We start from the raw sequence: 12,960 nt of genomic DNA on the forward strand, positions 1-12,960 counted from the left end.
CGCATCCATGATGTTTGAGGATATGGTAGGAGTTCGGTGCTTTGTGTTGTGAATTTTGTATTTAAGTGCATCGGCAATCTCAGAGTTGACTTTTCTCCTCTCAGCCATATCTTGATCAATTCATTCATCAACTTGAACAACAGTACTTGCAACGGGAAGGCTCATATGCAGACTTGTACCATCACCTATCCCATACCACCACCATGCATCAACCCCAAGAAACTTTGATTCCTTCTGCCGACTTCTTGCGTCTACTTGGATGAGCAGCTCACGCACCAAATACCCCGATGTTTCATTCGTGATCGAGTCTCGGGGCGATCTCGCGTATCCGCAATCCAGCCATCCATGCGATGGCTCCAGGAAGCCAATTCCATACCACCTCGAATTGAAAAGAATCGGTCGCATTCATTGCACACTCGGCAATTCGTGTCGTAGTTTCGCAAAGTTGCCAAAGAGTTAACCTTGAAATTCGCCCGTTGGTAGAGCCCCAGCAGACAGGCTTCCGTCAGTAAACTCAATAGTCATCCCGTATACCTATGAGTAAGCTTCTCAACAGCTTCAAGGTCCTCATTTTCTTCATGAAAACCCCAATTTTCGGCAATTAGGGTATCAAGACTGGGCGTTTCTCGTCGGCTGTTGGCTATCGGGGCAAATTGAACTAAGAAATTCTCCAGTCTGAAGCAGCACTCACACGTAGCTCCAGGTGCTGCCATCAGGGATGGGCTTCTGATTGGGTAACAGAGCGAGCTTGAGTAGCAATAATCTGCTGTGGAGTGGTCCTCACGGTCATGATGATAGCAAAGGTTGTTTTGATTAAGAATAACAGCCTCATAAATTTAAACAACATTAGACTAGCGTTATTCCAGTCTTTCGAGTATTACCGTGTGACTTGGCAGCCTCGGTGTCCGTGTCAGCATTTGAGGCTTTACCTCTAGGGTCATTAAAGCCACAACAAAACTGCACAAGCTAGAAAACAGACCGGTCCAATCAAGGATTCTTCCAAGCGACATCATCAGTACCCGAGAGATTGGATAGACTACTTGATCAAATTAGCGACGGCCTATGATAGAAAGAGTCGCAGCATTATGATTGTGACTGCAGTTGCCGGGGCTAGACTAGGGCTAGCGTCAGATAGCCGGTTCTGTTCTAAACACTGAAATGCACGGTGTAGGTAGATCACGAATCTTTTCCTCAGGGTCTTGGGAGAATCTTGGGAAATAAAAGACGATATGTTTCAAGTTCGTATATGCATTCCGTCTTTGATTCGATGGGCATCCTCTTCAACAAGCCTCTTGTCACCTCATGCAGGATACTAGGCCAATAGAATCGTCATCCTGTGGTGATTTTTATGCAGTTAAGCGAATCTGGTGGGGCTGAGCCTCGTATTCCCAGCCCATCCCGAGGCTTTTCTCCCAGTCGGAAAGTCAGACTCGTACTAGTAACGATCTACCCATCGCCTCTTTTAGCCTCATTGCACCGCCTCACCATGCACTTGTCATGCGCCCGGGTGCAAGACATGGAGGATAGATAAATACACAACTCCATGTCGCGATTCCCAGGGTTGCCTAGTTTAACTGGATATCGTTTCAACTTAACCTCTGCATTCACCTTTTTTCCTATCCTGACGCCTAGTACGCAAGGAACACACAAGCTCCTACTTGAAGTGAGATCCTCGCGAGTGGCTTGCTGCCTTTGGTTGGCTCTTTTATCTTCAGCCTTTCCAGAGCAAGTAGTATGCCAGTTGCTTCTCGGTAACACCTCGGCTGGAACCAGTGTCGCAGAGAAACATGTCTACCACGCAGGTCGTCCAAGGGTTCAGTCTTACCAACCGGTGGCTCCTCTATGCGAGCATGATGCTCTCCCCTGCCCAATTTGCGGGCGGAATTGGGAGCAACATCCCCACCAACGTGGGATTCCTCGCCTACAACTGGTACACGCAAATTCAATGGTACCAAGCTGTCCAGGCGAAGGAACTCCACGCACTTTCGCTCTTGCCGATTCACTTTAACTTCATCTATGCGATCAGTTATCTTGGGGGGGGTTTCATCGGGAAATATCTTCCTGAGTGCATTCCTTTCGCTTGGCACTGTTGGAGTACTCATCCTCAACACCATCTCTGCGTGGGTTAGCTGGGCGACAAATCAACCGGAGGGATTTGGCGAATATCAATTCTTCTTCTTCGGGTGGAGAACTTTGAGTAAAGGATGGCATATCTTCACTCTACTGTGGCAGATTGGAGATTCATTCCTGGTCTTGAACGCTGCTCTCGCTGCCGGCTATCTTTGTACTGTTGGTAATATCAACTCTGAGGAGGTGAAGAAGATGCCGTGGTATCTCCACAAATATCCCGCGATCCCTCTGGGGGGCAATCGCAATGCTCCTTATCGGGTGGCCGTTGATTCTCTGGACAGAACTCATTGTCCAGAGAAATCACATCGAGTCGGAGACTGACATGGTTGCTGTTTGGCTATTTGTGGCCCAGATTGGGCTCTTTTTGATACCTAGCTGGTCCGATATTCGTCGGCTGACACGCCGCTCGGATTGATCTTCATTGTGCTTGAATGACGGGACTCTCAAGAGCACTTGGATATTTTGTACGCAATGGACGTGTTTACGGATGGTCTAATGTCTCTGTTTTTTTCTTGGGTTTGTTCTGGTGTTAGTTGGCTTTCAAATTCCGGATGATGAGGAAGAGGAAATTCTAAGTTACGAAATTAACATTCAACCTCGTACCCAAGGATGTATGCAGTCTGTCCATTACAGTACAGAGTATCGAAAATCAACTTTGACGGTCCAAAACAGTCTTTTTTGAAACATTTAGAGGTAAGACGAGCCCGTAAGCGACGAGATCTTAGTGGGACTCGATATAAACTCAGTATGACTAAGCTCTCGCGGGGCAATGTTGACTCACAGCAAAGGCAAACTCATCAAGGCAAACCTTCTTAATTTTTTTGTATTCTTGCGAATAACTCTGTTAAGGACCTCGGGAAACTACAGAGACACAGTTCAGTGCGAGCACAAATTTGATAGGTCTTGATCAACCAGTGCCATGTATGTTTCTACACCATGCTCAGCATCAGCCAACATTTGTGAAGCACTACGACAAGCCGTTACGAAAATCCAGTCATGCTCACACGTTTACTAATTTCTGCTGATAGCTTTTGTCTTGGGTCTGCACCGTTGCCAATATGTCGGGTGAAAGCTTGACTGTAGACTTTCAGTCAACCCGGGCAAAATCAATCCGAGTCTCACTGTTTTCATATGGTCACGCTAATGGACCAATCTTGAAACAACAAAAAGAGGCAACATGTCACAAATATTTGGCCTACAATATTCGACACTTACCCAATCCACCTCGCAATCTTCGAGCAAACTCAACTGGCTTATCTAGGCGTCTTCAGAAGGAGTTCCTTCGAAATGATAATGTCGAAGCATTCTTGCTCAAGGTCCAAGAGGAAGTTCTTGGCGCCGTCGAAAAGGGTTGCGATCAGCTACTACATTCAAGTGAAGCAGATGAAAACGAAAAGGCCCCGGGCATATTCGATGAGCGATATGACAAGAACGCTGATTCTAGCGAAGACGCTTCCTTGGAACACTCAGATATCGATGTGGCTGTGACAATATGCTGTGAGGAGGGCCGTCACCGGAGTGTTGCGTTTGTCGAGGAGTTGGCCCGAAGGCTGGCTATTTTCAAACATGAAGACCGCTTCTCTCGGTATTGGAAAATTACGATTGACGTGACACATCGTGATATTGGAGATCCTGAAGGATTGGGGCGGCCTGTGGGACAGCATAAGGTTCCAAATAAGACCCAAGCAAAGGCTCGACAACGGGAGCGGCATGAAAAGGGGAGCAGGCATACATCACACCCTCAATATGATGAGAATGGCTCCTAAGCGGTATTGCTACGAAGATAAAGAGAAATTCTGTTGTTTTAATTTGGAGGAAATTCGAAAATCAAACGATAAAACTCTCGATTCATAGCTAGAGGCTCAAAATCCCTAGCTCTACATGTATGCTACGCGGAATGGAATCCTTCAAAATATATCTCAATCGTCTTGCTAATTGTAAGTCACAGCCAGAATTACCCGTAATATAATTTGCCATAATTTACCATACTCTATCATAATATATCAAAATACTCCACTCGTACCCGTGGACTCTGCTGTTGTATACTTCCAAGTTCGTCTTGGCGGTGAAGGATGACGGCATGCCCCGCGTCCAAAAGGTTTCTGCCGTTTTTGACTTCCTTCCACTTCAACTTTTGACTTCACCTTGCAATTTCCCCCTCTTCACCTCCCCACCTCCCACTCCCTCCCAGAATATGACTGCCGGCGCTTCGTTCACTACAGACCCACTCGCTGTCTTCCCCCCGGAGATCGTTCTGCGCATCTTGGAATTCTCCCCCGTCTCCGCCCTCGCCGCCCTCACTACTACCTCCAAGGCCTGGCATCAGTTCATCGACTACACCCACCAAGAAGCTATCTACACCTCCGAATACAAGACATTTCGTCCCCGGGATGCTCTCGTCCTCGTGAACTATCCTTTCTGTCCGATTCTCATTCCTTCTCGCGCTTGTTTGAAGGGACAGCATCATGGAAGGATCTTTGCAAACGCCAGACCCTTCTAGCTCGCAATTGGACCGATCGTCGGCCCATGAGCCAGGAGTCAGTTTTACAAATTGGCAATGATCCTGTGTGGCGCTTTCGACCCGATTTCAAACGACGTTTCTTCGTCTCCTCCTCTCATGCTGGCGGGCTGAATGTCACCGATATGGACACCGGTCGCATCCTCTGGCGACTCCCCTCCACAGAGGATAGCGATGGCGATGCCGTCCACTCCTATGCACATCTCGAATATCAGGATGGTATGGTGGTGTTTGATCGGGAAGGGGACGGTATCGAGGTTTGGCAAGCCGATCAAGATGGTGCGGCACGAGGTGAATTTCGCCGGATTGCCGTTCTGAATCACGATTGCCAGACGAGAGGGTTCCAATTATCTTACTGGACCCTCTGTGTGGTCTCCAACCAGGGACATGGCTTCGTATACGACATGGCACAGCGTCCGCCCACGTTGAAAACCCATCTGAACATCGAAAAGGGCGCGGTCGGCCATCTCGATCAAAGTGAAGATGCGGTCATTTACTCCATCGGACAAAAGGGTTACTACGCCTACGACAAAACAACAGGGGACTTCCTCGGGTCTCTCGACCCGTCGCAGTGCACAGACAAATATCACATTCTCCCACCCGCCGCCAGCTCTCCGTCTGCGACCGCAGCTTTGGCTGGCGCCGCACGATACGGAACAGCACATCGACCATTCCCACCCGGCGCCCCTCGAAAAGATTCCCTCGTACCTCTCGAACTCAACTCCGGCCCACTTCCGACTTCCGAACATATATGGGATGGTGTCAATGAATGGGGGGGCTGGGATGCTGGATGGTGATCTCTTCGTCGGTTTCTCACGCTCGGGTAGCGTGTTCGTTTGTTCCGACTGGCGCAAAGCCATTCGGGATCCAGCAGGTCTGGCCGCACACAGTTCGCTTATCGAATGCAAGTCGGACGGGTCAAGCTTTGACCTGGGTGGCTGGCTGTCCGTGAAAAATCACCGCGTGATGTTTGAGATCCAAGATCGTATTTACATCGTCGCACTGGATGATTGCGATCGGATTCAAAATGTCGAATCCCCATCGCGCGCTTCCTATTCATTGCTCACCAGTTCTGCCCCTCAGCTGTCAGTCCCGGTGAGCTTCATGACGCTGTGCGACGATGCGATCATGACCACCTATACCGTATGCTCCAATCCGCTGAAATCTCACCCACCCCCTAGTGTGCCGCATTGCTAATCTATGATTCACAAGACCCTCGGCTGGCGACAATCATTGCCTAATATCCCCGGCGATGTGCAGGAACATGAGAATCCCGCCCGCATCTTCCCAACCAAAGCGATTCGCGTCATCAGCCTGGCTCCCGATCTTCCCGGTGCAACACCAAAGTCGAACTCGACCACACCACCGACAAACACCACCGGCGGAGACAGCTTGTTCGATCCCAATAGTCAGGACCGTCCACCCGCAGACGATATCTGGCGCTCGCAAGCCGGGCTTTTGCAGCTGCTGAGCATGCTCGGCGATGAATACGGCGAGGATGAAGACGATGAAGAGCTACAGGCCATGGTCACGGGTCTCGGCGAGGGCGATCCTGACCTTGAATGGGAAGACGTGGAAGATAATGAGGATGAGGATGATCCGGAGGAATCCAATACCCCGAGCCTCTCGTCGCACACAGACGCCAACCCAGAATCATAGAGCTGGTCTCTCTTTTCTCGGGTTTCCCAATCAGTCTAGCCCTTTGACCCGTGTATGGCCTGGCGCGGACTGGCATTGACACCGGATATTAATCCCATGTCTTCTCTCCCATCCTTTGCACATAGTTCTCGACCTGACTAACCTTAACACAGTGCCTTTTAGACTAACGAGGTTGCAGGGCGGACCAAGCGTCGCGTTCTCCAATGTACAACCATGAAGTTTATGAACAAGTCGGTGAACCAACACCATATACCTCTCCACGGCGGCAACAATACTTATAGAAACTCGTAAGTTGTGAGTATGCAGGTGTCCATGATCCTCATTCCTACCATGGACGTCTGGCGTAATGATGAGGTCGAATGTCCGATTTCTCGAGGCTGTTGTCTTTTGTAGTACCGACGCAGATTTCCGGTCCGCTCATCAATGAGCAAAGTTGTAAGACGAGACACATGAGTTGACTTCCTTGTGATGAATGAAATTTCCCTTAATAGGTCACAATGCCAATTAGAGTATCTGTTGTTGAATTTGGAGGGCCCTTCAATATCATCGCAATCTTGCAAACATGATCATTCTTGATATTGCCAGGCTAAATCGGTCAGATAGAACTATTTAGAATTCCAGTCTTTTCCAAACCCCCCAATTGCCTTCTTTCTAGAGATTTGAATGCAGCTAGAGTTAGTCAAGCGAGATGCAACGCCGAATCGGACATCCAATAGGGCTGTACAGAGTAGATCAGGACTAATCAATTGCATGATGAATACGTAGCCACTCTCTCGGTCGCAGGTCAGCTTATCTGGGTTATCGTACATTAATTATCTATAAAAGCCGGACTACAGTTCCGAAAGATCCGCGAGTCATCGTTTTGCGTCATTGGGAACTCTTTATCACACATATTGGTGAGTCCTTTTGCATCATCTCACATTTCGTGCATAGCGTAACACCGAGATCACGAATCTTGTCCTACAGCTCTAGGGCCGTTGATCACTCACTCTATATGGCTATGATCTTTGAATCCTGTTTCTACCTATCAAGATCAAATTCAGGTTTTCACGTATGAATGAATCAGCTTACTACTAGTATCTCGTATTCACCCTCAATATCGTCAAGCTCAGGTCCGAGGGGTGATATGATATCTCCAGGACGTACAGTCATCTGCATTATGGTGTCACCATAGTTAAATTTGGAATTGGCTGTGGTAAGGACTGTGTACGATTAGTTTCTCATTACCTAGATATCATGTATAAATCGCATGAGAATGCCGCTGTACTTCTTCCGCTTCTATTGAACAACACTATACTACTTGACTCCAACCCTCCTTCTCCGTCCTCTAATCGCAATTCTCAGTTCTCCTTCTTCAAGATGAAGTTGTCACTCGCGCTATCCCTTATTGCCCTTGTCCCATTCACGGTAGCTCAAGATCCTAGTAATGGGTCGCAGGCCATGAGCCCTTGTCTGGTTCGTAAGACATTTCCTCAAACATGAGGAAAATCAAATAAAGAAAAAGAAAAAGAAAAAGAGTCTAATGTCTTACGAATCAGCTCCAATGCAACAAAGAGGCCGCTACAGCCATAAATTGCGGCACTTTTGAGAATATCGAATGTACCTGTCCCAGTGCCGATTACGTCGAGGTTCTCATGAATTGTTTGGCTGCTTCATGCACAGCCCTAGATGTCCTCAGTATGATCTCAAACTCTTTCTCGTATAGGAACATTGCTAACATAGTATGTGTGTGTGAAGCTTCCTTGAAGCTACATATCAAAGTCTGCAAGATTCCACTTGTGGCTCCTGCTAGCTGGTCCAATTGATTTGAATGTGAATCTCATAGATAGGCCATTGAAGCAACTAATGCATCTCCAAAATTTCTCATAAAATCCAAACCACTCTCCGACATCATTACACAATATCAATTGGTTCATCGCTCTAAATGTACCCGAGGGTCTTAAGAACTGTAGAAATCAATGAAGGCGTCTGTATTCCCCTAGTTTGTGAATCTCGGCTCCGCATGTAGTGGGGATGGACGGGGAAAAGCCGAGAACCCCTCATTCCAATCCGCATTTTCCATCTCTCCCTTCGTTTCGAGCCCTCTGGATATTCAGATACCCCGGCAGATCGAGGTGATTTTTCCACAGCTTACCGACAACATGGCCCAGGAAAATCATGCTGGCAAGCCTATTTTATACCCGGGGGAGACCCTGGAGGCAATCGGGGGGATTCCCGACCATCTGTCACTATCAACCGCCCACTGCCGGAGATGCAATTTCCAGACCCTTGATCGTTTGCATCCCAGGAGGAGTACACCTGGCCCGAGTCTTCTACGGTGGACATCATGGATACCGCCAAGAAGACTTCTTAACTCACTGGCTGAGCGAATCTGGCTTCGGAATCCTGTCATTATCGTACCCACTCGACACAAATCCCCCACTGATGCCGACGACGGGGTCAGCATTCCGGATCGCGGATTGGGGACGCCAAGCTGCATTGAGCGCTCAAAGCTGTATAGACCGTCATTCTCTCTCAACGCGTTCCGTGGTGCTGGTTTCATGGAGTATGGGTGGCAGAATGATTGTCCAATTCAACATCGCATGCAAAAGGCTGGGCCTTGATGTTCAGCAATATGTCAGTCTCGCAGCTACCCCTGGAATCTCAGGTATCCGCTCGCTCCAGGATATGTCTTGTACTGCAGCCGGATATTTCGATATTACTTCCCGGATCGACGCGTTTTGCAAACAGCTGGACGCTGTGGACAAAGCAAACAATGAACGGAATATCATCCCGCGTGAAATCTATCTGAGAGAATATGTCGGAGGGACTCCAATCAATCTCATCGGACTCAGGCTTAGATACGATGGCCAGGGTTCCTTCGTTCAAGATGAAGTAACCCATGAAGAGGATTCACGCGTCTTCGATATCGAAAACACCCCCTACCCATCAGCGCTATATCCAACAAGTTCGCTTGACTCTGGGCATTCCCTGACTGATAAGGCCACATGGGGATTCTTGCTGACATACAAATTGGAATCTATGGTTGAAAAGAAGCATCTGAAAGATCTTGAAAGTACTCAGAAATGGGACAAGCTGAGAGCATTGTTTCATGAAGCACCGTCAAGAATGTCGCGGGAGGTTTGGGGGAATCATTTCTTCTTCGTGGGCGAAAAAGGCGCCAGGGAAACGGCCGAAAGAATTGGTGATCTGCTTAATGAAGGTGTAATTTTGAAGTCGGAATTGACATCAATACTCTCTTCGCCGGAGACGGATCCCGAAGATATACTATAGGAGTAGTGCTATTAAATCTATATTGATTGAAGACCTTTAGGTCCAGCTCATTAAAGGCTCCGCGTTCTTATTTCGAACTAACACGGATTTTCGTTGTACTGAGCAGTCAAGTCCTTGCTGATGTCTCCAGCTTCGACAGCCTCTGCTCAAGAAGTCAGCGAATGCGTCCCCTCTATACATGGAAGTGCACTTACTTTGATGATTCCATTACTCAACGTTGGGAAGATTCTCGTCTGTTTCCATGTCCAGAAGACCCGCCTATTAAGTTCTTCATATTTTCTTTGCTGAGCTGCGAACCATCTGTAATACGCACTCGCATGATTTCCCGTCATAGGCAGAAAGTTGTCGCCTTTATCGTCGAAGGCCAAGCTCCACTCGCCGACAATTTTGGGGCTCACATTCGATTTTCGATTATCCCTGGAAGCATCTTGGATCATATCACTCTTCGAAGAGGTTTTGGAAACCAGGTAAATCTCGTAATTATGATCACCAAATAGCAGGTTGTCTTTCTGGGTTTCGTTCAGAGATCGAGTCGGATTTCCGCCGGGATCCCACTTGTCATCCTAATATGCAGGCCTTAGTACTGGCTTGCTGGTCATAGACAGAAAACATACCATCACGGTAATATGAAGAGCGACACTCCCTGGGACGTCTAAAGCATTTTCTTTGGCGCGAATGCGGTCAATTGCGGAAGGATAAAAATGCTCTACCAACCAATTGGTGTCGCCATTCTCTGTATTTTGCAGCGGCTCTTTCATAAGCTGAAAGACACCAACTGTACTAAAGGCGTCTTTGTCCTTGTGAATTCGCTCGACCATTCTCTCGTAAAATCTATAGCTCTTTCTGCATTTCCGTCGGTTTGATAGAACTCAGGAGGGTCAACATACTAGAAGCCAAATGACCATGTCAGTCGATAAATCAATATCTTTTCTGTATTCGCCCATTTACACATCCTGTGAAAGCTTCATTGGCCTTTCTGCGCCTGGAAGACCGTGTAGATCCACGAGTACATACATTCCGGCGCTTGCGGCCCATTGGTAAACATTGGTAAAGTCCTCAAAAGCGTTATTTCGCGGATAGTGTTCATTGCCGTTGATCAAATCTTCATTCAACCAAAATCCCATCGGAATGTGACAATTCTTTAGAATGGCAGGATTCTATGTCGATGGCGAGAGCAACATAACCGAACTGTATTCAACCCATATGAGATGATTTGTCGATGTCATCCTGAGTAATCCAAGTCTGCCAATGCTTTTTGAAGACCTTGTTGGCTGCATCTTGACCAAATCCTTTGTCATTCACTGTTTTAGTCACCATAGCCCATACCATTCCATTATCCGTAGGCCATCCGCTTCTCAACAATGAATGAAGAGCTTAAAGTAACTCCGTGGATTTTTATCCGTCTCACTGCTCGTAATGACTGGGACATTGCGGCCGTTATCCGTTGGGAGCCAGGCTTGAACTAGCTGGAAGCTCAAGCAGATCGCAGCAATGTTATGTAGTTTCATTTGAATGCTTTGTTCGGGCCACGAACTTGAATGATCGTTGCACGAGTGAAGATACTTGGGGTTCGCCAGCTCTCTGGAAGAAAATTGTCACTTGATATTTATGTAGCACCAAGCTCCTCAATTTTCTTAGCAGAACATTACTTCGCTCATAATCACCATCTTGGTAATGGTCATAGTCAAGACAATAGGGCCAAGTCCAAGTTTGATGGAAATAGTGTGGGCCTGGCTGCCGATCATCACCACTTCCCGTACCCGAATGCGAGTCTAAGTGTTATTATGCCCCGCTAGCTGAAACCGCCTCTGATCTTCTGAAACCTATGCTACAGTGAGAGTATGGAGACCCCTTTTCGCCCCATTCGTTTCCTTTTTGGGGAACTGGTCATAAAACGCCTTTTGAAATGTAAGCAGTGTCGCCAAATGAGATACGAGAAAGACCCTGAGCCATACCCACTCAGGATCGTGAAGAAAGAAATGAATGTTACTTCACCCTTTCTCAAAATCCAAACAATTGACCCCTTGATACTACCTCTTCCCCAAAATCACAAGGATCATCACCCGTGATTTTCTGCTGCCGCGCCCATTGGCTTCCATCAATTGAAGTCGAATTATCGGATGATAAGTTACTGCCGAATTCATGATCCTGTATTGTAGAGGCCTTTGTCATCGCAGAACCCCATTATCCCCATGAGGAATAGGACGGCGAGGCACTTGATATATATACTCCAGCTCGCCCGCCATGTTCAAAGAACCTTGGGATTCAGAATAATACTAGTATCTGTATCGGTATCACGAGTATCGATAAACATGCATATTCTCGCCGCCACCACGCTCTTGTCAGCCGGTCTTGCCGCTGCATATGACTTGCCAGACAATCTCAAGACAATTTATGACAACCACAAGGCATGTATTCAGGAAAGTGAAGTGATTTGGTTACATTTTGCTGACGTGGGAAAAGTCTGGGAAATGCAGTAACAAGCTCGCGGGTGGCTTCTCTGACGGCATTGACGGCGCTCACACATTTTCGTACTGCGCTGATATTGATGGGACAATCTACCTGCACGGTTCGGCCAATGGTGGTGAATATGACAACATGGATGTGGATTGCGATGGGTTGAATGATAAGGGAGGTGACTGTGGGGCCGACGAGACCGGGCAGGGAGAAACTGCCTTCAAGGACCAACTCAGTCAGCTTGGTATTGAAGATCTGGATGCCAACGTCCACCCCTATGTGGTTTTTGGAAACACAAACTTCGATCCTCAGCAATACGGAATGGAGCCCCTGAGTGTGATGGCCGTCGTATGCAACAACCAAGTGGTATGTTTATTCCCCCTTGTGGGTTCTTCTTCATGTCCTCGAAGCTAATGTGCCGAACCAGCTGTACGGAATTTGGGGCGACACCAATGGTGAGGACTCTACCGGCGAGGCATCTATCTCTCTGGCTCAGATGTGCTTCCCTGACGACGGCATTAACGGCAATAATGGTCATGGCGAGGAGGATGTGCTTTATCTGGGATTCACCGGAAAGAGCGCTGTTCCTGGCAGCGATGCCGACTGGAAAGCTGGAGACCGAAATTCTTTCGAAGACAGCATCAAGGAGCTGGGCGACAAGTTGGTTGCTGGCCTCGGTGCGTAGACTACAGCAATTATACGCTATGTTTGAGTGAAGATCGAGATTTTAAGTCCGACGTGGCCTGGATATTATATGATCTGATAACCTTGCAAATCACCTCTACAGTTGCATGTGAGGAACGCTTTCTGGAAGCTTGTATGAGTCAGTTGAATTCCAATACTCTTTAAGCTGAAGGGCCTGCGGTCAATAATTTCAATTTCCAATCCCAATGCTCTTGGCCATTCCCAAGATAACCCTGCGC

General features: G+C 47.7%; 5 protein-coding genes across 5 annotated transcripts; 4 read left to right on the forward strand and 1 right to left on the reverse strand.

Moving 5' to 3' along the window:
- Positions 1-3,188: 3,188 nt before the first annotated feature.
- Positions 3,189-3,896, forward strand: N7533_000065 (uncharacterized protein; the record flags this gene model as incomplete). Its single annotated transcript, XM_057096715.1, has 1 exon — positions 3,189-3,896. The coding sequence occupies one exon, from the start codon at positions 3,189-3,191 to the stop codon at positions 3,894-3,896; it is 708 nt and encodes a 235-aa protein (XP_056965208.1).
- Positions 3,897-4,324: 428 nt separating this feature from the next.
- N7533_000066 (F-box protein) lies at positions 4,325-6,307 on the forward strand (the record flags this gene model as incomplete). Its single annotated transcript, XM_057096716.1, has 4 exons — positions 4,325-4,577; positions 4,631-5,441; positions 5,476-5,791; positions 5,861-6,307. The coding sequence occupies 4 exons, from the start codon at positions 4,325-4,327 to the stop codon at positions 6,305-6,307; spliced, it is 1,827 nt and encodes a 608-aa protein (XP_056965209.1).
- A 2,559-nt stretch (positions 6,308-8,866) lies between these two features.
- On the forward strand, positions 8,867-9,580 carry N7533_000067 (thioesterase domain protein; the record flags this gene model as incomplete). The annotated part of the gene is made up of 1 exon (XM_057096717.1): positions 8,867-9,580. The coding sequence occupies one exon, from the start codon at positions 8,867-8,869 to the stop codon at positions 9,578-9,580; it is 714 nt and encodes a 237-aa protein (XP_056965210.1).
- A 77-nt stretch (positions 9,581-9,657) lies between these two features.
- N7533_000068 (glycoside hydrolase superfamily) lies at positions 9,658-10,704 on the reverse strand (the record flags this gene model as incomplete). Its single annotated transcript, XM_057096718.1, has 4 exons — positions 9,658-9,720; positions 9,775-10,143; positions 10,195-10,411; positions 10,595-10,704. The coding sequence occupies 4 exons, from the start codon at positions 10,702-10,704 to the stop codon at positions 9,658-9,660; spliced, it is 759 nt and encodes a 252-aa protein (XP_056965211.1).
- Positions 10,705-11,892: 1,188 nt separating this feature from the next.
- Positions 11,893-12,722, forward strand: N7533_000069 (glycoside hydrolase family 75 protein; the record flags this gene model as incomplete). The annotated part of the gene is made up of 3 exons (XM_057096719.1): positions 11,893-11,988; positions 12,044-12,403; positions 12,465-12,722. 3 exons carry the CDS (start codon positions 11,893-11,895, stop codon positions 12,720-12,722), a joined length of 714 nt encoding a protein of 237 aa, XP_056965212.1.
- Between the last annotated feature and the right edge of the window lie 238 nt (positions 12,723-12,960).

The sequence above is a fragment of the Penicillium manginii genome, assembly GCF_028828005.1.
Source record: "Penicillium manginii strain IBT 31320 chromosome Unknown utg000001l:1.0-3466041.0:1.0-3467806.0, whole genome shotgun sequence".
Lineage (NCBI taxonomy): Eukaryota > Fungi > Ascomycota > Eurotiomycetes > Eurotiales > Aspergillaceae > Penicillium > Penicillium manginii.